Here is an 18,096-nt window from a genome sequence, read left to right as displayed (position 1 = left end):
CTCTCGCGGTTATAGCGTGCAAAGCCACTGTGGCGGGAGCTCTTTGTTCTTGCTCGTTGATTTAACCTCGACCCAGCACGCTGGATTGGAACACTTTCTACATCTCGGATATGCAATCCAACTTAAACTATAACTACTATGCCTCTCTTTGGAAAGAGTGATCGAAATATTTTATTAGTACGTTATAAGATGCTGTTACTTACATAATTTGTTTCTGAAAAGGAATGACTTTTCAAGAATGAACTTTCGCATGAAACAGACTATCACCCGACGCCCACTATGAGTTCGGATCTTCCAGCGCAAATACGCGCCAGCCTACAAGGCCAGGGGCTACCCACCCCATCTCTAGCCTGGATTCGGGGCGCCATGCCCAACCGGAACCCACAACCACCGCTACAAGTCCTAGTAGCTACAGTGAAAACCCGCCTATTAGCAGCGGACCTCACCACGCCAGGGCTTCTAGAACCAGCCGCAGCTTTTCCGGCCAACATCAGCAACCCAGAGACCAAAGAAACCAAGTTGTCTCAAGAAATTCCAGTACAAATTCTAGATATCGAAAACTTGTCAAAAAGCAAATGGGAACAAGTCGAAGAAATCGAGGCTATTGCCCGCGGCGAGCAGACTAGAGGCCGTGAAGTTATTCGATTACCTACTACTAATGAAGACGACGAAAATGCAAATGGAGTCGCTAGTGAGGGTGCACCGCCGCCGGCTACTGCGAGGACTGCAGCTATCAATGCTAATATAGCGAATGCGGCGGCTGCGGCGAGGAATGCTACACATCGCCTTGTGCTGCAGGACTGTCGGGGACAAAAAGTCCACGGGCTAGAGTTGCGGCGGGTGGATCGTTTAGGCGTTGGTATAGCGTGTATTGGGGAGAAGATAGTGCTGAAGCGCGGAGCGACGGTCGCCCGCGGGGTGGTGCTGTTAGAGCCTACGATGTGCGCTGTGCTAGGTGGGAAGGTGGATGCTTGGCACCGCGCGTGGGTGGACGGTAGGCTGGAAAGGTTGAAGGAGGCAGTGGGTGCTGATGTGCGTGGCTAGATGGCATAATTCACTATAACTAGGGAGGGCTGTAGGTGCTCGATCAACTAGAAATCAGTTAAAGCATAGGTGCTGGATCAGTGGGTAAATAGAGGCATACCCTCTGTGCCTACTACCTACCTAGGTAGGTAGGTCCTTGGAGACACCTAGTTCACTCACTGTCTCAGGGGCAAATATAGCGCAATTAGGTACTATCATTAGTACCTAAGCCCTGAATAATACTACATTAGAATTCCAGTGCTTTATATCATACGAATGGACACCAAAGGAGGTACCTATTATTAATGACGAATAATTGTGAGGGTCTACGGTTACGAGACGACGAATAGGCGCCTCATACCCTACTCAGAGTATGAAGAATCCTCAATTGTCTCAATGCACTGCCAGTCACATAAGCTAAGCTGAACTATCACAGCCTCTCATAATTTAACACAGCATGTAAGATTTCTAAATATAGCCATTCCATGTGTCTTCACGATACTCAAGCAACCAATCATAGAATATCTCATTTCGTCACGGTAAAAAATCACATAGTAAAGTAGGACTACCGTGAGGTTGGGATATTATATCGTCAATATTAATATCGAGAAAAGAAGCAAGAAGTTTCCCCTTCTTCTTGTTTTTATTTTAATATCTCCTCGGTTCGGCAGGGGTGAGTCCGTTTAGAGCACTTAGCGGCCCTAGCGGCCCATAAAAACCGGACCCAGCGGGCGGGTATCAGTGGATCCTTCCTTAATTCTGGGTGCTTACTTCTAATGTTCTTAGCGTTACCCGACGCGTTCGAGTGCATTAACTCCACGGACTTATTCGATTCCTCATACAACTTAACTTTCTGTCTATCCTCCATCAACGTCTTATGTGACAACTTTTCAAGACAATTTATTTAGCCTCATTTTTACATTCACTCGTTTAGTCGCGCGATATAGTTCTCTTAGCCTTCTTGCTTCTTAGTTGACAAGCCACTTATGTCAATGAAACGTGGCTGATTCTCGCGTTTCACGAGTTGCCATGATCGTCAGAAGTATTGCATAGAACCCCGATCTCAGAAGACTATGTCCGTCAGACAATCTTCGGCATCCACGGGTTTGCCTTTCGTAGGCTCTATTTCTCGATGGGCTAGGAATAATCTCCAAACGCGGGATGACGACCGAGCTTTGTTAGAAGATGATCCCCTAAGCATTCCACTTGAAAGCCGCGATCCCGATCAAGATTCGGTTCCCCTAAGACTAGGGATAGGAGCCAGCCAACGCCACTTCAACGCATCGAAGCGGAGTAGGCCATGCCAACTCGCCATTTTTATTACCATCTTCGCGGGATTGTTATTAGCAATAACGTTGCCGCGTCGACACCCCGCTCCGGTTGATCGTAGCTTATTACCGTGTGGTAACGCGAGATATTCAGTCAATGACGTAGGTTGTCACCATACTACAAGAAGAAGCTGCTCCTAACGGTATATCCAAGCACACATGCTACCGAGGCAACTTTCTGTGCCCCGTTATTGACCGAAAGCGAACGTTACAGTGCGGCACTGATTGCTATCTCCCTCAGGAGTTTTCGTTGGTGTTCTTCAAATATGTAACTAATAACCATACTAACAACTCCAAGGTGCAATGACGGTAAACTAGTCCATCTCAGCTCTGAATTGGGCGGAAAGCCGCCGTCCAAGGATGTTAGTCGAGAGTCGTGTACCCCGAGTTATCTACACTTAAGCGATCCTCCATACAAAAACTACTTTATGTCCGATTGTAGTGGTGCAAGCCAGATCGTTGTAACTAGTCCCCTAACTGATAGTGACCTTAACACCATTAGTCCCAGGCTCCTCGTAAGATATATTTCATCTCTCTCCACCCCTCTAACGAACGCTTGTGAGACTAACGCGTCCCAGGTCGCTTGGCCAGCTGGAAACAGCGGGATTGCGACGTTCTTTACACCGGAAAATGGCGCCAACGGGACACTGGCCATACAGCTTGAAAATATTTCTGGCACTAATCGTACTCTAGACCCGCTCGTTGGCGGTGTCACCGGCGTCTTATCTTTCAACTCATCCGCGGTACTAGACTTAGCAATTTTAGGGAGCATTCGGACGATACGCGAATTTGTAGAAGGGCCGAGCACACTAACTCCTAAAATCCAAGACGCCATTCAAATACAACAGCTACCCGACGGAGATGTACAACTAAGCCGCATGTGGTTCGACAATACAACCGAGACATTCTTGACAATACATAGCTCTAGTGAGACAACGATCTCCATTCAGAATGGACAACCCCACTTCACCCCGGGTTCTTACACCTTCAATGCTTGGACCAGTTACCCGCAGCTTGACCAGCTTGGAGCGATGGAAGTCATCAATCCTGCGTCACAATCCGTCATCACTCAAGACCCAGAAGATGTGGATTCGCTTGCTTTTCTCTCGTACAGCTCGAAAGTACTCGCTGGAGCTTGGAGGTTCCTCACTTACTTCGGTCGCGACAGTCTAATTTCGCTTCTTCTCCTGCGACCCATTCTTAGTGAGGGCGATGGTGGAGCAATCGAGGCCATCCTCGGGGCTGCTATTGAACGAATAGATCCGAACGATGGTAGTGTATGCCACGAGGAGACCATCGGTGACTATGCGACATACCTGAATGGACAACAGGGAATCAGCAGTACAGATCCTCAGTGTGACTACAAGATGGTAGATACCGATTTCTTCCTTCCGATTGCCATCAACGAATATTTCACCAATTCCACGGTCGGTAAGTCGCGTCGTGGCGCATTCTTCGCTAAGAATGCGACCTTCCTTCCCTCTAGCCGGGGGTCCACATATGAGAATCTTACTCTTGCTACTGCGGAGAAGATAATGAACATTACCGCCAACTTTGAGAAATCCCCCACAAACGAAAATCTTATCCGCCTTAAAGATGGACAGAACGTGGGGCAATGGCGGGACAGTGGTAACGGTTTAGGCGGTGGACGTATACCATACGACGTAAACACGGCACTAGTTCCTGCTGCTCTTAAGTCAATCGCATCGTTATCTAGCAATGGTTTCTTTCCTTCACACCCCTATTGGAGCACAGTCGCTAGCAAACGTGCTACTTTCTGGGAGGACAATACCCTTGCTCTATTCCAGGTCAACATCACGGTGGACAAAGCACGAGGTCTCGTCGAGAGCTACGTCAACCAAACAGGCTTCCCAGGGAAGGTTAACACGTCCGACTTGAACTCATCGGTCGTATTCCACGGTCTCGCTCTCGACGGTCAGGATCATACACCCATTGTAAAGGTCATGAACACCGACGACTGCTTTCGGCTTTTCCTTCTCAACAGTACCAATCAGACTCAACATTCCGCTTTCCTCTCTCAGGTAGCCGACAACATCTTACGGCCATTCCCTCTCGGTCTATCGAGTAGCGTCGGGCTTTTCATCGCTAATCCGGCGTACGGGGATGGATCTGTGGATGCGAACGAGTTCACAGCAAACGCGTATCACGGCACAGTGGTTTGGAGTTGGCAACTTGCGATGATGGCAGCCGGGTTGGAAAGGCAACTCGGACGGTGCGAATACGAGGATCTTCCGTTTTGCAAAGATTCTGAATTACATGGGCGTGTTCTGAATGCGTACAACCATTTATGGGACCTGATCGCCGCCAATCGTGAGCATCTCAGCAGCGAGGTGTGGAGTTGGATTTACAGAGATAACGACTTTCAGTACACACCTTTAGGCGCTCTACCACCCCAAGAGGGACAGAGTCCAGTCGGTTCGTAGAAGCTCGGACCATTCATTCAAGATCCGGAGGCAGCCAGCTAACTCGTGTTGCAGAAAGCGATATTCGACAACTTTGGAGCCTAGCCTTCTTGGCGGTGAAGAGGAATGATGCATTCGGATTATCCTAAGTCTTAATTTCAAGGTTGTATGCAGCGACTTGGATATTGCAAATGAAGTTAGGCAAGGTATATTTTGCGATTTTCCCCGTCTTCTCTCGGGTCAGCGCACTAGTCGGGCGTCCGTCGTTGAGAGGAACTAGGCAGAGGCGGACGCACGTCCTGTTATCACCATAACCAACATAATTTACACCTCATTTCATAATTTCATAGATTGGCACAACAACTGCGGTCGAGTGGAGCTCTACCAACATTATGGTCATGTGGCATAGCTAATACTGACTTTATAGGATGATAAAATTATTCAAGAGTCAAACAACCTTGATTTGTATGAATCAAGTTTATGATTTTGAATTGGACAATCTTGGGAAGCGAAATATTATTACAGGGATTTTTGCCGTAGGTACCTGCAGGATTTAATGAGGGCTCTATTAACTGCTGACGGCTGACCACCACAGAAGGCCCCCCAAATGTGACCCTCGCTCAACGAAAAGACCACCCGACCTAGACTCTGATACCAAAATTTCATTTTTACGCACAATTTGAGCCGGGGCTTCAATGGGTTGCATCCAGGTATGTTTCAGGTCGGAGAATGAACTATTACAAGATTCCGGGCAATAATTTCATAATTTCCCTAGCATATTTTACCTATGCCAATCTCGTACTGATGCACAATGGACTAGTCTCTCGTTTCAGGTCCAGCTTTTTATTTCACAGCCGGCAATCCAAATTAAACCCTGCCGGCCGATTTGCCTCCCGGACCGAACCCAGGTCACCGGCCATTCCAAGTATCAGGCTGTCGTAACGAAATTCACGTTTAAATAAATCAGCAAATTGATGGGCTCTGCAACGATCTTATAACGGATTACTCAGAAAATTCAGCTTAAAAGGGCTAGCATGTACTGCGACTCTACTACGTATCGTGTCATCTACGGTACACCGTCTACTCCGGTACCTTACTGAGAACACAGGCACCTGAAATAAGGCTGAGGGACGATCTCTGCCTTGGCGAACCATTCCCCTTGCAGATATGTACCTAGCTACTCCCAAATCCAAAGCCGTGCAGGCTACAAGGTTCTTAACACTATTAACTAATCTTATATACATATCGCCCCATGCTCTATCTAGAGGAACACGTCAATTATAGACACGCCCCCCTCCCCCCTTACCTAAGTACAATAAGTCGCTGCAGGTACTACCAAATTGTTTTTAGCTTCGTGTCAAGAGATATCATTATGGATATCATAACTAAACCGGATATGGGGACATGCACATCACCACCCCTACCCACTCTCCGAGTTCCCGGAGGGTGATGTCGACTTAATTTGTGCCTGGCAACAGATCTCAGCTGATCATCTCGACCCAGTACGAGAATACTTGAAATCTAGTCCCTCCTCTTCCATACCAGGGGCTGGTATCGCTTACGGTAGTATGGTCAGTTCGTTCCCCGTACCGTCGTCCCCAACTTCGTTTTGCGCTAGAATGTTCAACACACCTCTCCAAGGCACCGCCCCAAATAACTCAATGGAAGGCGTGGGGTCGCATCTACAGATACTCCCGTTAGCCGTTAACGATTTCTACGGTGGCTCCCGTCGGGGCCAACAGGTACCATTGACATGAAGGTGTTCTCACTAGAGTAGATTCCTTCGCCCATAAATACAGCTTGCCGCCGTCCACCTCGATGATTTCGACTTGCTTGGTTCCGTACACCTTCAAGGACATTTACTCTACAGTTCTATCTTACCAAGACAGTCTCCAGAAATAATACTCCCCATTACAAGCTTAAAATCCTCCCGGATTATACCCCTTCAGCTCTCTTATTATCCTCTCCCCGCTCTAGGCCCGTGCCGCACTCCTATATACCGTCAGATCCTCCCCAACTCAGCTTCCAACGTTCTCACTATCTTATCAATTCAATATGGCTAACGGAACATCTTCTGTCGGCATGAACCTAGACTCTTGCTCGTCTAACCCGTGAGTCATCCTAAGCAACATATACTACTAAGCCTACAGCTAATTAAAATCTCTACCAGACACACATCAACTCCCGCCACGTCTCCCGAAGACGACGCCAAAATGCTAAGTCACCGTCTTTCCTCGGCAACGCAGACCGCACAAAGCAATGTCACCGACCGCCTCCTATGCGGCGGATCCTACGACCACGAAGGAAATATGAAAGCACGAATCGACGTCCTTACAAGCCAGATCGGTACCACTGCGACGACGACCAATGGCACAGGTTCTTCCTAGTAGCTACGACGCTGAACCGGAAACGTCTCAACGATTAGTCAAGATACACACGCCGAAACGATGTATGGAATTGCCTCAATTCTTAGCGAGGATCCAGTTCCATGTTTAGGACAGGACAGGCAGCTGTCAATGGAATTGCAAAAGATGGGGACTTCATTAAATTTCAATATTGTCTTAATAAATCAGGAACCGGACTTCCTGATAGCCGTCTCGTTTCTTTTCTGCTTTGAGGAGGAAGAATTCGGGATTTCTTTTCACTGGGCAATGTTTCTTGGCGATTCAATGTATAACACTCATGTATGGATTTCAGACACAGGTTTAATGTTCTTGGATGTATACCCCTCTAGTTAATCCCCATCATCGAAATATACATCGTTGTACTACTACAATATGTAGATTCGCTCGCTCTCGCTCCCAGTGGTAGATGAATACAGCCGTGGCTGGCCCGTTCTCGGATGTAAGATCGCGTAATATTCAATAAAGCACAGCCTCATGCGAAAAGAAAGCAGCATAGCACCGCCTCTACCTAAACCTAGTCCCCACACATCAGATCTTCATAGACCCTGTGCTCCACGTGCAATGACGGGGTCAAAGGTGATGTGCCAGATCAAGACCCAGCGATCTTGTCGCTATCACAAATAGAGAGTCCGTGGTTCAAAACTGAATTTGGTCATACCTACCAAGTGCGCGTTGTACGATCGGACTGACCGGCGCACTGTAGCAGTTACCACATAAATCAGGCTAGCAAACCGGGCCAATGGGTGCCCTTTCGCTCACACCATCAAATGAATATGAAGAAAAAGTCCTATTCAGTACAATTCCAGTAACAATACCATGCGGCTCACTCGTACCAAAGTTCTGAGACACTCTCGTCCGACGGCTTTCACGTGGAGGGCCATTCTGGGGCCGTTACCATTGCTACCCATTAAGCGTACCAGTTTTCATTTGCCGATTAAAGTAGCACCTTTCATCATCCATTTTTATTCATTTTTGTGCTCTTTTCTAAGTCAATACAACCCACCTAAGCTTGTCGCCGAAACCTGATGACGTTTCTGGACCTCCCCTTTTCTCCTAATCGGATTGTTCTACGGAATACAAGGGTATTGTTACATTGCACCCCTACCTAAGTAATAAACTGAATTACATCGGATCGTGACCAAGCAATTTTTACAGATCTTGGTTAAGCCTATTCTTCTACCGAATACCTAGGTACCCTGAAACACAAAGAATCCGTATTAAGATAGTGGAAATGATCCTACCCCGGAACTTTGCGGTGGAGGTAGAGGTCTAACGAATCAGCTTAAGACATTCCGACCCTCGCTATGCATAGCGAGCCGTGGTGGGCTAGCAATCCCTGAAACCCTCGCATCAGTACCCTGTACTACACGTGGCGGCCATGCTCAAGTGCAAGGGTCACAGCCAGTCAAGGCCAGGGTATTGTTATGCGAAAGATTGTCGGGTCGTAAAAAACTTCCATTATTCTATATTCCATTCGGGGTTTCTCTATAGGGTTGTTCTCTCCGACCCGTCTCACCAGAACGCCTTCCTTCTGCATTGCAGAACATATACATACACACACAAACACGTACGTACTACATACTTAGGTACCTAATCAGGTACATACAATGTAACACGCATTCAATCCTTTATATACGTATGTAATATACGTATTCCGTGCAGAAACGGTGACACAGCTGCACTGTGCCTCGTTCCAGAAGGTGTCACTACAAAACTTCTGGGCATACCCAATTCCGATCTCACCCGGCGCTAGCAAATGCGTTTTAGAGTATAGTCAACGGCGATCTCTCATGTCATCACCGCGATAGCAACACCTGAGACGCCACTCGTGTCTTTAGAAATGTTCATCTTACGGGGGCGTATTACTATTCATGTCTCTCATGCCAGGGCTCATGGTACTGCATATGTATGTCTCTACTGACCTGACACCTAGCGGCAGACTAATGCAGCAGGTAGTATATCGTGTGCGTTATTTATGTAAGGCCAAGCACATCAGATTATGTAGTATAGAAACATGATACCCCAATAGGCGAAAAGCGCATGCTACCTATTCCCTCCCCCCCTCTACACCGGACCACTCCCATTGATTAAAAATTTCATACCATAGGTTACTAATTCTTCGCGCGGCCGGCTCCCGAGCCTAAGAAACCAGAGCCTCAGGGGAAGCTCTACCCCTGATTCTCTAATCCCTACACCACGCGGCGGCTATGCAAGTACCCGTCCATCTATCGACAAGGGTTACTACCTATTTCATCTATATACATCTGCCAACCATACCTGTGTTCTTACGTGCTACTGTTGTACAGCGCAGCGTTTAGGAGACAAGAAAATTTCCCAGCCGTTTACTTTAGCGCCAGCCCGCACAGCTAGATATCAAACCTCGCAGCGCCACAACAAGGCGCTTGTATGTTTATTAACACGACACATGGCTTTCCGCCAATCAGCCCTAAATTCCTCTTCCTTTCCAAAATAGGATCACCCGCGACACCGCCTCCCCCACTACCACTACCACCATCTTCTTTTTCCTTCTCGGCTCGCGTAAACGCGTAGGTACTTAGGTAAGTGCGTATGTAAGTACGTAGTAAGCTATTTCCCCGGGGAAAAGACTCCTTGTCGCGGCTCTTACCCCTTCTGGTACCGACTTCTCCACGGACAAGATAGGGAGTGCCGTCCGCAGGCGGCGACGCTACTGGGATATTGCAACCTCGATCCCGTAGAGTATCAGGCCTAATGCATAATTCCCCGGCCGCCCCATGAGTTCCCCAAGAAAATGTTATTTTCAAACTTGGACGGCCGGTTATGTAACATCGTTTTTAGTTGCCATTTTTCAATTGTCCTTGATCTTTCTATATGTCCGCGCTTCTATTCTGTCGACTAAGATTCTCTCGGCGTGTCCGGCCAAGGCAGATTTGATCTCGTATTGGTCGCACACATACATACACATTGCATGTATATGCACATCTATCACCAGTGCACAGCATTAGCAATGGGAATATACCCTCCCTTTCACGCGCGGCGTTACCGATACGTCGGTAGTCCGAGGCTCTATGACGCACGTGGCAGCAGCCTCTGGAAGCTCCAAGAATCTCGCAGCATTACACAAGATTTATGCTCGCAGATAAATGCCTTTCTATGCTTCTACTATAACATAATAGTCAGCTAGGTAACTACATAATCCATAGCGTTCAAGAAGCGAGAAGAAACAACTTTGGTTTCTACAAATATTCTTGGGCATGAACGTTAGCCAAACCTTCAACACATCATGTCATGTCTCAGTTCCGGACATAATTCCGCAGCCAAGTAAAATATGTAACGGCGGCCCTCGGAATTCCGTTTAATTCAGTCCTACCATGGTATTTTAGTATATGTAAGTCCAAAAAGTTTCAAGTTTGGAACTATAGTCCGAGCATATAACATAAGGATTACATGGTCCTTATCAATACCAACGCCAATCTATGACGCAAGGAGAGGAAGGCTTCTAATAGGTTAGCCCTACATAACAAATATATTAATCGTATGACTTAATCGACGGCTAGGGTGGATCAATTTCCCCCAAAAGCCATTCGAGGCGGCTTACATTGGATTCATTTCCACTGGGGACCAATATGAGGTGAGAAGCCAATAATGTGGGAGCGACAACAATTGCAACGATACGCAGACATGGTAAGACAGAAACGTTTCATTCTCGTTAAGGCGCTAATATGACTTACATCCACAGCCCTAATTTGCATATTGTAGTTTATGCTTTGTATACCTGGGTATATTTACTAACTTCAACCTTTGCTTTATAGAAATTTGAAACTATAACAAACTACCTCGTGGCTATGAAGTATACATATTGTTGTAATAGTTACGGAATGATTTAATTAACTACCTTAGGTATGGCTCTTCCTATTCCATAGTAAGCCTAGAGCCTCTAAGCTTACTAGGTACTGATCATATCAGTCAGGTTACTCCGTGACGTGTACACGAAATCCATTTAACACGATCTACCAACGGCTAGTTTGTTTGAGTGGTCTCCGCGGGAACCGATCAAACCCCTAAAGGTAAAGATCGATATAATCCCAAGTCTGAAGTAATATCATAAGTACACCAAGCCTAACATTTTTTCGGCGATCCTATAGGCTATTATCGCCCAATTGATCTGCATCTGTCCGTACCTCGCTCATAAGAGCCGCATTCCGGACCGGCAAGGTTGATATGCCCTTGCCGATAATTATCAAATCCAACTACCTACCACGGATATTTACTCGAGTGGGCAAGAAATGAAGCCGATATGATATAAGGAGCCGAAATACTATTAATAGCTGAGGAATGGGATGTTTAGACTTCTTACGTGATTTAGCACCTAATAAACTTTGTACGTATTTACAAAATCAAATCTGTTATCAAAATTTCCCAATGAAAGGAAACTATAGTCATTCTTGACTTTGTGTAACATTCATCATATTCTATTCAAAACAGGGTTCCATCGTTGGCTTTCTAGCTCTCCGCACTATACCTAGATAGCTCTCATATTACGCGTATGATAGGATCCTCGGGGACCTTGATATGGCGGTGAAGACAATATTTTGTTACCTTCCTCTTTCGTTACGAGACTTTGAAGTACCGTCCCCGAGTAGCTAGTGTTACCTACGACTTCTATAACTCGACAAAAGTACAATTATCTGCTTGGATCTGCTTGGATACTGGTTCTTTCCACTCCACCCCGCTCCGCCCTATATAAAAAATTTGACTTCTTATATGTTACACAAGCAATTAAGAGAGGCAATTTTATGTCTCTCACCTAAGCCCCCAACATGCCAATCAGCGAAAGTCCCTTGCTTGCATTTGCCATACCGGGGAAGTGGCTTTTCTTGAGCCCCATGAAACTATTCAGTAATGAGCAAGACCCTTTGCTGATAGGGCCAGGAACGAGAAACACTATACTTAGGTTCGAGTTCAATATCTAAGGAATCAAGAGGATGCGTAGATTTATGATGTGATGAAGACAAATATAGATACGTACCTATCTACCTTCCATTTCCATCTCACGTTTAGCCCCCAACTCCTATTCCAATTCCTTATTCGAAACACATCATGGGTTTAACCCCAGCTCTACTTAGAGATATTCTGACGCCAGCAACTACGAATCATCACTACTACCTCTCCGAACCAAGACTTCACCTCTACCGTTCTATCTGCCGACCTATCTGCAGACATAAGTTGTCTAAGACAGCGTACCTGCCTACGCCTCACACGAGCAAGGGTAAGGAAGAGGGTGCGCCACACTCAATCGTCAACCAACATGCATATCAGTCAGCATTCTTATTCTTATCCTTATTCTTAAAATGTCTCCTGCGTGCATACTGCATATGTATTATAACCTAGCACAACACCACCTGACGTAGAATGCGAAGGAAAGCAAACCGAACAGGGGGAGTAAAAAACACCGAATGAGTGGTCCATCCCATCCCGTCCCCACTTCCTTCCGGCGCTGTGCTGCGGCGGGCATGGGCAGCGTGCTTACCACGTGCATACATCTATATCCCCGAAGCGTACTTTCCTTTACTACCCCCCTCCGTACCTGCCCACTTTCGTCAAACACATAAGTGCTTCCTTCCTTACCTAGTCGAGGCACTAACCCCCAAGAACTCGGTACCGCGCCAAGCCCATTGGATCCCAAATTTATCGCCCCGTATTCCGGACCCCGATCCCCGCTTCGGCCCCGGGGCGCATCTTTAAATCGGCAAGAGAAAATATTTTTTTTCTTGTTTCCAAAATTCCCGTGCATACATGCACGCTACCATTATAAACCCGAAACACACCACATCACAGATCGCTTAGAAAAAAAACTTCTATAATAAGTCCCGAAGTTCAAATCCCTAATATTTCTACTAAATCTATATCTCCGAGATATCACCCGCGGCACCTGAAACCGGCCCCCGATCTGATTCATCTACCTTAATTTTTCTTCTTCTAATTATTCTTCCTCTGCCGTGTTTCTAGCCCCAATCTAACTTTTAGGGATTTATGTTGCGACGCGGTAAGATGCGGGGCGTGCGCATCTCGTCTTTTCTCTACTCATCTATATGAGGTGATATAACTAGTGGCTGGATATAACTGGGAATAGCATCGTCAAATTTGACCACACGGAAGCTACCTTCTTCATTTAATCTAGTTCAACGGGGGCCTAATGTCAGTGGATTCCTTGGATGCTGAACAGCTGTTAACTACCTGGTAATAATTACCGTGTCTATGTATATAACCTACCTACACGATAGCTAGTCAGATGAATAACTCCTCCTGAAAGCCAAATATGACAGATCAAGTCTGTCTCGGAGCGGCACAGTTCCGCCCCGCTGTAAATCCGCCTACGTGTGTACTAAACTCAGGATCGTATTCGCGTAGCCGCATCCGTAATAAGATCATATCATGTTCGGATCCCGGGAAATTTGGTCTCTGTTCCTCTTGCTCGCTTTTTGAAGCTCGTCTCGGCGGACGGAAATCGACCGTGATAGTGGTAGATGTGATGTATGCATATATGAATGAATCCTCTAGATCGAGTCCCAACAACCTAGCGCCACGCTTATCTATGTTCCTCCATGTCTCTAAATATAATCATAACTTCGACTTCACCAGTCATTCGGGCACGTGTCCCTCTAAACCGGCGACAGTCGCTAGGTTGACTTGACTGAGTTGCTCATGAGCCTCACCGCTCAGACCAACTCCGGCAAGAAGGGCAATGGCCTCGACCACATCCTCCGGCTCTAGCATATGCCATTTAGCGAGAGTAACCTTCGTACTTGCCCCAATAGTAACGGTGAAGACGTGCTTGCTCTCAACTTGAGTGCCGCTGAGACCATTCAAAGCTCGAAACATGTCCTCATCGGTAAAATCATCACCCATACATAGAACAAAATCTAACTTTTCTTCCTTGCCCTTTCCACCCTGCGAGGTAGGCTTCCCAGATGCAGAAATGTGTGTCATATCGGAGTTATAGTCGTTGACTAGGCGTTTAGCGATTTCACCCTTATTGATGAATGTTGGTCGCACTTCAAGATTAGCTTTACCTTTCATTACGTCCACGTCCCACTTCTTAACGACTGTAGCTTCTAGTTCCTTGTGTAACGCTTGAGATGAGTGTAACCCTTGTTCAGGATCGGCTTGGCGGTAATGCCAGGTCAGTGCGCAACGCTTGCGCTCAATGAATGAACCTACTAATGTTAGTGAATCGTGCTATAGTGTTGTAGAAAACGAATATGACTTACCAGGCACGCGATCGGTATATTTCTGGAAGATTTCAACCACATCTGCCTGCCAGCTCATATCTAGCTTCTCCGCCAAGTTCTCCCAATTATCGCTGCCTGGATGTCTGATGAAACTTCCATGCTCAGCACTGAAACCGAGTTCCGAAATATGACCTAGGTGTTGTTGTAGGAATTCTTGATCTCTGCCAGAAATAATCCACACCGCATTCTGGTGATCCGCTGCTAGTGCTTTCAATGTTTGAATCACACGCTCTGAGGGAATGGCAGCTTGGGGATCTCTAACAATAGGCGTGAGTGTGCCATCATAGTCGAACATAAAAAGTCGCTTATTAGCTTCGCGGTATCGCTTTAGCATGGCCGTGCGGTCTAATAATGGTGTGACATTCTGGTTCTTGGTGGATGCTAGCGTGCCCACGAGCTTCCGTAAGAATTTAGCAATCCAGCTCTGGACGTTCTGTGTGGTGACATGCTGGTAGAGACTCGACTGCATGGCAAGACGCTTTTCGGCGGACATGGTGAGTGCGTTGTGGATTTGGTGGGCAACATCGGTGAGGTCCCATGGATTTATATGAATCGCATCGCGCAAGCTACCCGCAGTCCCGCTAAACTCCGAAAGGATAAGCGGGCCATGCGTGTCGCGCTGACACACAACATATTCTAAACTAGTCGTGTTCATTCCATCTCGGACCGAGGTGATCAGGCCAATGTCTGCCGCTCGCAGCAATGCGAAATACTCTTCCGCCGATAGATATTGCGGGTAATGTTGCACCGGCGAAAACCCGAGACTACCATACGTTCCGTTAATCCTCATTACTAACTCATTAACTCTACTAGCCACCTTGTTCTCCGGCTCTTCTCCCCCTTCTTCAATGGTGTTTGGCGAGGTGACTTGGATTAACACCACCTTTTCTCGCCAATCGGGGTAGAGTTCAAGGAACCTCTCGAATGCCATGAGCTTTTGAGCGACGCCGCGCACGCTGTCCAGTCGATCACGTCCTACAATGATCTGCTTGCCCTTGTAAAGTTCCTTAAGAGCGTCGTACATCTCCGACACGTCTTGAGTCCAGGCCATTTGTTCCACCTTGGTCACATCGATGCCGATGGGGAATACGCCGACTTCCACTCGGGCGCCGTACGCATCGACGCCAACGGAGTCTGAGGGGAAATCAAGAATACGAGTACAACAGCTCGCGAAATGACGCGAATAGCTGTATGACTGGAAACCGACGAGATTCGCACCAAGCATACCCTCAAGAACCTCTTTTCTCCGCGGCAAACACCTTAAAAATTCGCTGCTAGGGAATGGACAATGGAGAAAGAATGAGATATACATGTTAGGAATTCGCTGTCGCAACATGCTAGGGAGCAATAGGAGATAATAGTCATGAATAACCACAATATCTCCTGGCTTGTAAATCTCAATAATCTTATTGGCGAATTTCAAGTTGGTGCGGAAGTAGTCGGCCCATTCAATGCGCTCCGACCGACCATCATTAGGTTCATGTTGCTTGTAGTGGAATAGCGGATATATCGTGTGTTCGGCATACCGCCTCCATCGCGCTTGGTCGTTTAATGTTATGCCGTCGTCGCTTGTCTCCGTATCATCGGCAAGCCATACTGGAACTGTCTTAATGCGCTTGTCATGAGCAAGTTGCTGCTCTAGTTTCGCTTGGTGCTCTTGCGGAATCCATAGACCGTCGACCTCAGGCGGTGTTGGAGGCGTTTCTCCGTCTAGCGGAATCGGGGCAGAAAGATGGCTCAAGCCAGGAATATTAGCGGTGGTATCGGGGATAATGTCCGACGCGGATAATGTGTCTGAGGGTGATTCGATTTCACCCGTCCATGCAACTACGGTGTGATTCCACGGTGCTTCATCGGATGAAAGGTAGGAAAACGAATCGATAAGAGCCGATTGACCGCGGCGATAGCCCAATTCCTGCCTGGTATTAGTATTGCGACTATTGAATCCACCAGAACCAGGTTATACTAACCCATTCACCGCTTTTATGGTATTTCAAGGAGTGAGGGGTCGTAAAAGTAACCGAGATAATGTTACCGCTGAGCGCTAGATCAGGGGCGGCAGCTTTAATTTCCGAGATACTCTCTCTGCGCCCCTTCAACGATACGCTCATTCGCCGTAGCACCTCATGATCTGAGGTAGCACCTTTTACTAGGTCTGAAGGAGATATTGCCTCGGCGTACGATTGTGTTTGAGGCGCATTGGCAAAACTACTGTTCCCCTGCTTTATAGGGTCCTTCGCGAAATAATTCGGGCTAGGGGTTTTGGTAGAGTCACCGCTCATTCGTGACAGGTAGGTCGTGGATTGTATGCCCGGAGTTACGGGGACCCGCGTAACGGATTTTCGCTCATGAGGCGGGAGATCGGGCGATTCTTGGGAATCGCTTTCGGCGATGGATTCGCGAGGGGAAAAAGACATCTGCTCGGCCTCTTTGACGGGAATATTTGCGATAGTACCCTCAGCTTCTTGCTTGTTGTCTGCCATTGCTATCTTAGCTTTCTTTCTTTATGTATACTGGAACTCGATCGCAATGGAATGTCGGTGAAGATAGGTTAACGAATTAGATGGGACGAAGGCAAGTCAATGAAGAAGCGCGGGGGTTTTAAGGGAGTAATTGGTAGAAGGGAAACGTCAGCGATAGCGGTGACCTATGGCAATTAGACGACGAAGGACAGCACCGGTGGGCTGTTAAGGATAGGAAGGACAACGTAAATAGATCGGGTAGACATAGCCAGGTTCAAATACGGGTGATATGGTGGGTGAGGTAGATAGGGGAAGGTATTGAGGTATGTATAGGGATGTATAGTGTATAATAATCTATGAAGAAGGCTAGAACGGCGTAGGCTCATAGCGGGGCACTCATCGTCGTTGCGATTATTGGTTTATTCTAGTTTAGGTAGGATAGGTGGGGCATAGAAATAGAATGATACCTGGTTCTGGCTCTGGTTCGCCTGGTTTCGCGGTAGAGGGGAACGTCAACTGCAGTCGATGCAACCTGGAGGTTTTGCTCCTGAGCCGATGTGGGTTACCTTACGACTGACAAGCTTTGGATGCGCCAAAACGGTCGTAGGGAAGATACTCGTAACTTCAACTGATCTCGGTCTTTTTCTTTTGTCCCCAGAAAGGTCCAATGGATTTGTCTGTGTCGTTCCGACTGCGGTATTATGTAGGTCTTCCTGTTCGTGGGTGTATGGATATATGTATGTATCTATATGTATGTGGTAGAAAGTGGGCAGATCAGGTACAAAATAGAAAAAAAGGTGGGCCTATTATGAATGAATGAAATGAATAATGTACTCAATTAAAGAGAGAAGAATACGTAGAACTACGCTTCATACAAATAATTAAACAAGGACCAACCTATTGTGGTTCGGCACAGGAATAACACCACGGATTGGTAAATGGCGCTAGAAAGATGTAAAGGACCTGTCAGGTATATTGTAAAATAAGGTAGGTGATGATGATAGATTGGTGGGGTAGAAGTTGTGAGCCTGTGACGCTAGCACATGCTGAAAGACCAGGCCAGGAAGAGATTTTGGGAAAAACATCATAGACATGGAAGAAATAGAACGACATAGAAAAGTATTGGCTAGGCCAACCCCGGTCCTCGTGGTATTAGTCTAAAGGTACGTACCTGCCAGTTAATG

The 18,096-nt window shown here is 46.9% G+C and overlaps 4 protein-coding genes across 4 annotated transcripts; 3 read left to right on the top strand and 1 right to left on the bottom strand.

Annotated features, from left to right (window-relative positions):
• Positions 1–73: 73 nt before the first annotated feature.
• On the top strand, positions 74–1,310 carry F4822DRAFT_413424 (uncharacterized protein). Its single transcript, XM_051459044.1, has one exon. The coding sequence runs from the start codon at positions 280–282 to the stop codon at positions 1,042–1,044; it is 765 nt and encodes a 254-aa protein (XP_051311328.1). The 5' UTR covers positions 74–279; the 3' UTR covers positions 1,045–1,310.
• A 384-nt stretch (positions 1,311–1,694) lies between these two features.
• F4822DRAFT_413422 (carbohydrate-binding module family 52 protein) lies at positions 1,695–5,395 on the top strand. The gene is made up of 6 exons (XM_051459043.1): positions 1,695–2,453; positions 2,506–2,600; positions 2,650–2,866; positions 2,930–4,787; positions 4,850–5,310; positions 5,370–5,395. The coding sequence occupies exons 1-5, from the start codon at positions 2,097–2,099 to the stop codon at positions 4,921–4,923; spliced, it is 2,601 nt and encodes an 866-aa protein (XP_051311327.1). The 5' UTR covers positions 1,695–2,096; the 3' UTR covers positions 4,924–5,310; positions 5,370–5,395.
• A 1,434-nt stretch (positions 5,396–6,829) lies between these two features.
• F4822DRAFT_432405 (uncharacterized protein) lies at positions 6,830–7,161 on the top strand (the record flags this gene model as incomplete). Its single annotated transcript, XM_051461643.1, has 2 exons — positions 6,830–6,885; positions 6,945–7,161. The coding sequence occupies 2 exons, from the start codon at positions 6,830–6,832 to the stop codon at positions 7,159–7,161; spliced, it is 273 nt and encodes a 90-aa protein (XP_051311326.1).
• A 6,639-nt stretch (positions 7,162–13,800) lies between these two features.
• F4822DRAFT_432404 (glycosyltransferase family 20 protein) lies at positions 13,801–16,933 on the bottom strand (the record flags this gene model as incomplete). The annotated part of the gene is made up of 3 exons (XM_051461642.1): positions 13,801–14,375; positions 14,430–16,365; positions 16,421–16,933. 3 exons carry the CDS (start codon positions 16,931–16,933, stop codon positions 13,801–13,803), a joined length of 3,024 nt encoding a protein of 1,007 aa, XP_051311325.1.
• Positions 16,934–18,096: the final 1,163 nt, after the last annotated feature.

Source organism: Hypoxylon trugodes, assembly GCF_022578975.1.
Source record: "Hypoxylon trugodes strain CBS 135444 unplaced genomic scaffold F4822scaffold_8, whole genome shotgun sequence".
Classification (NCBI taxonomy): domain Eukaryota; kingdom Fungi; phylum Ascomycota; class Sordariomycetes; order Xylariales; family Hypoxylaceae; genus Hypoxylon; species Hypoxylon trugodes.
Note: the sequence above shows the minus strand (reverse complement) of the source record. Positions and strands in the feature narration are given on the sequence as shown.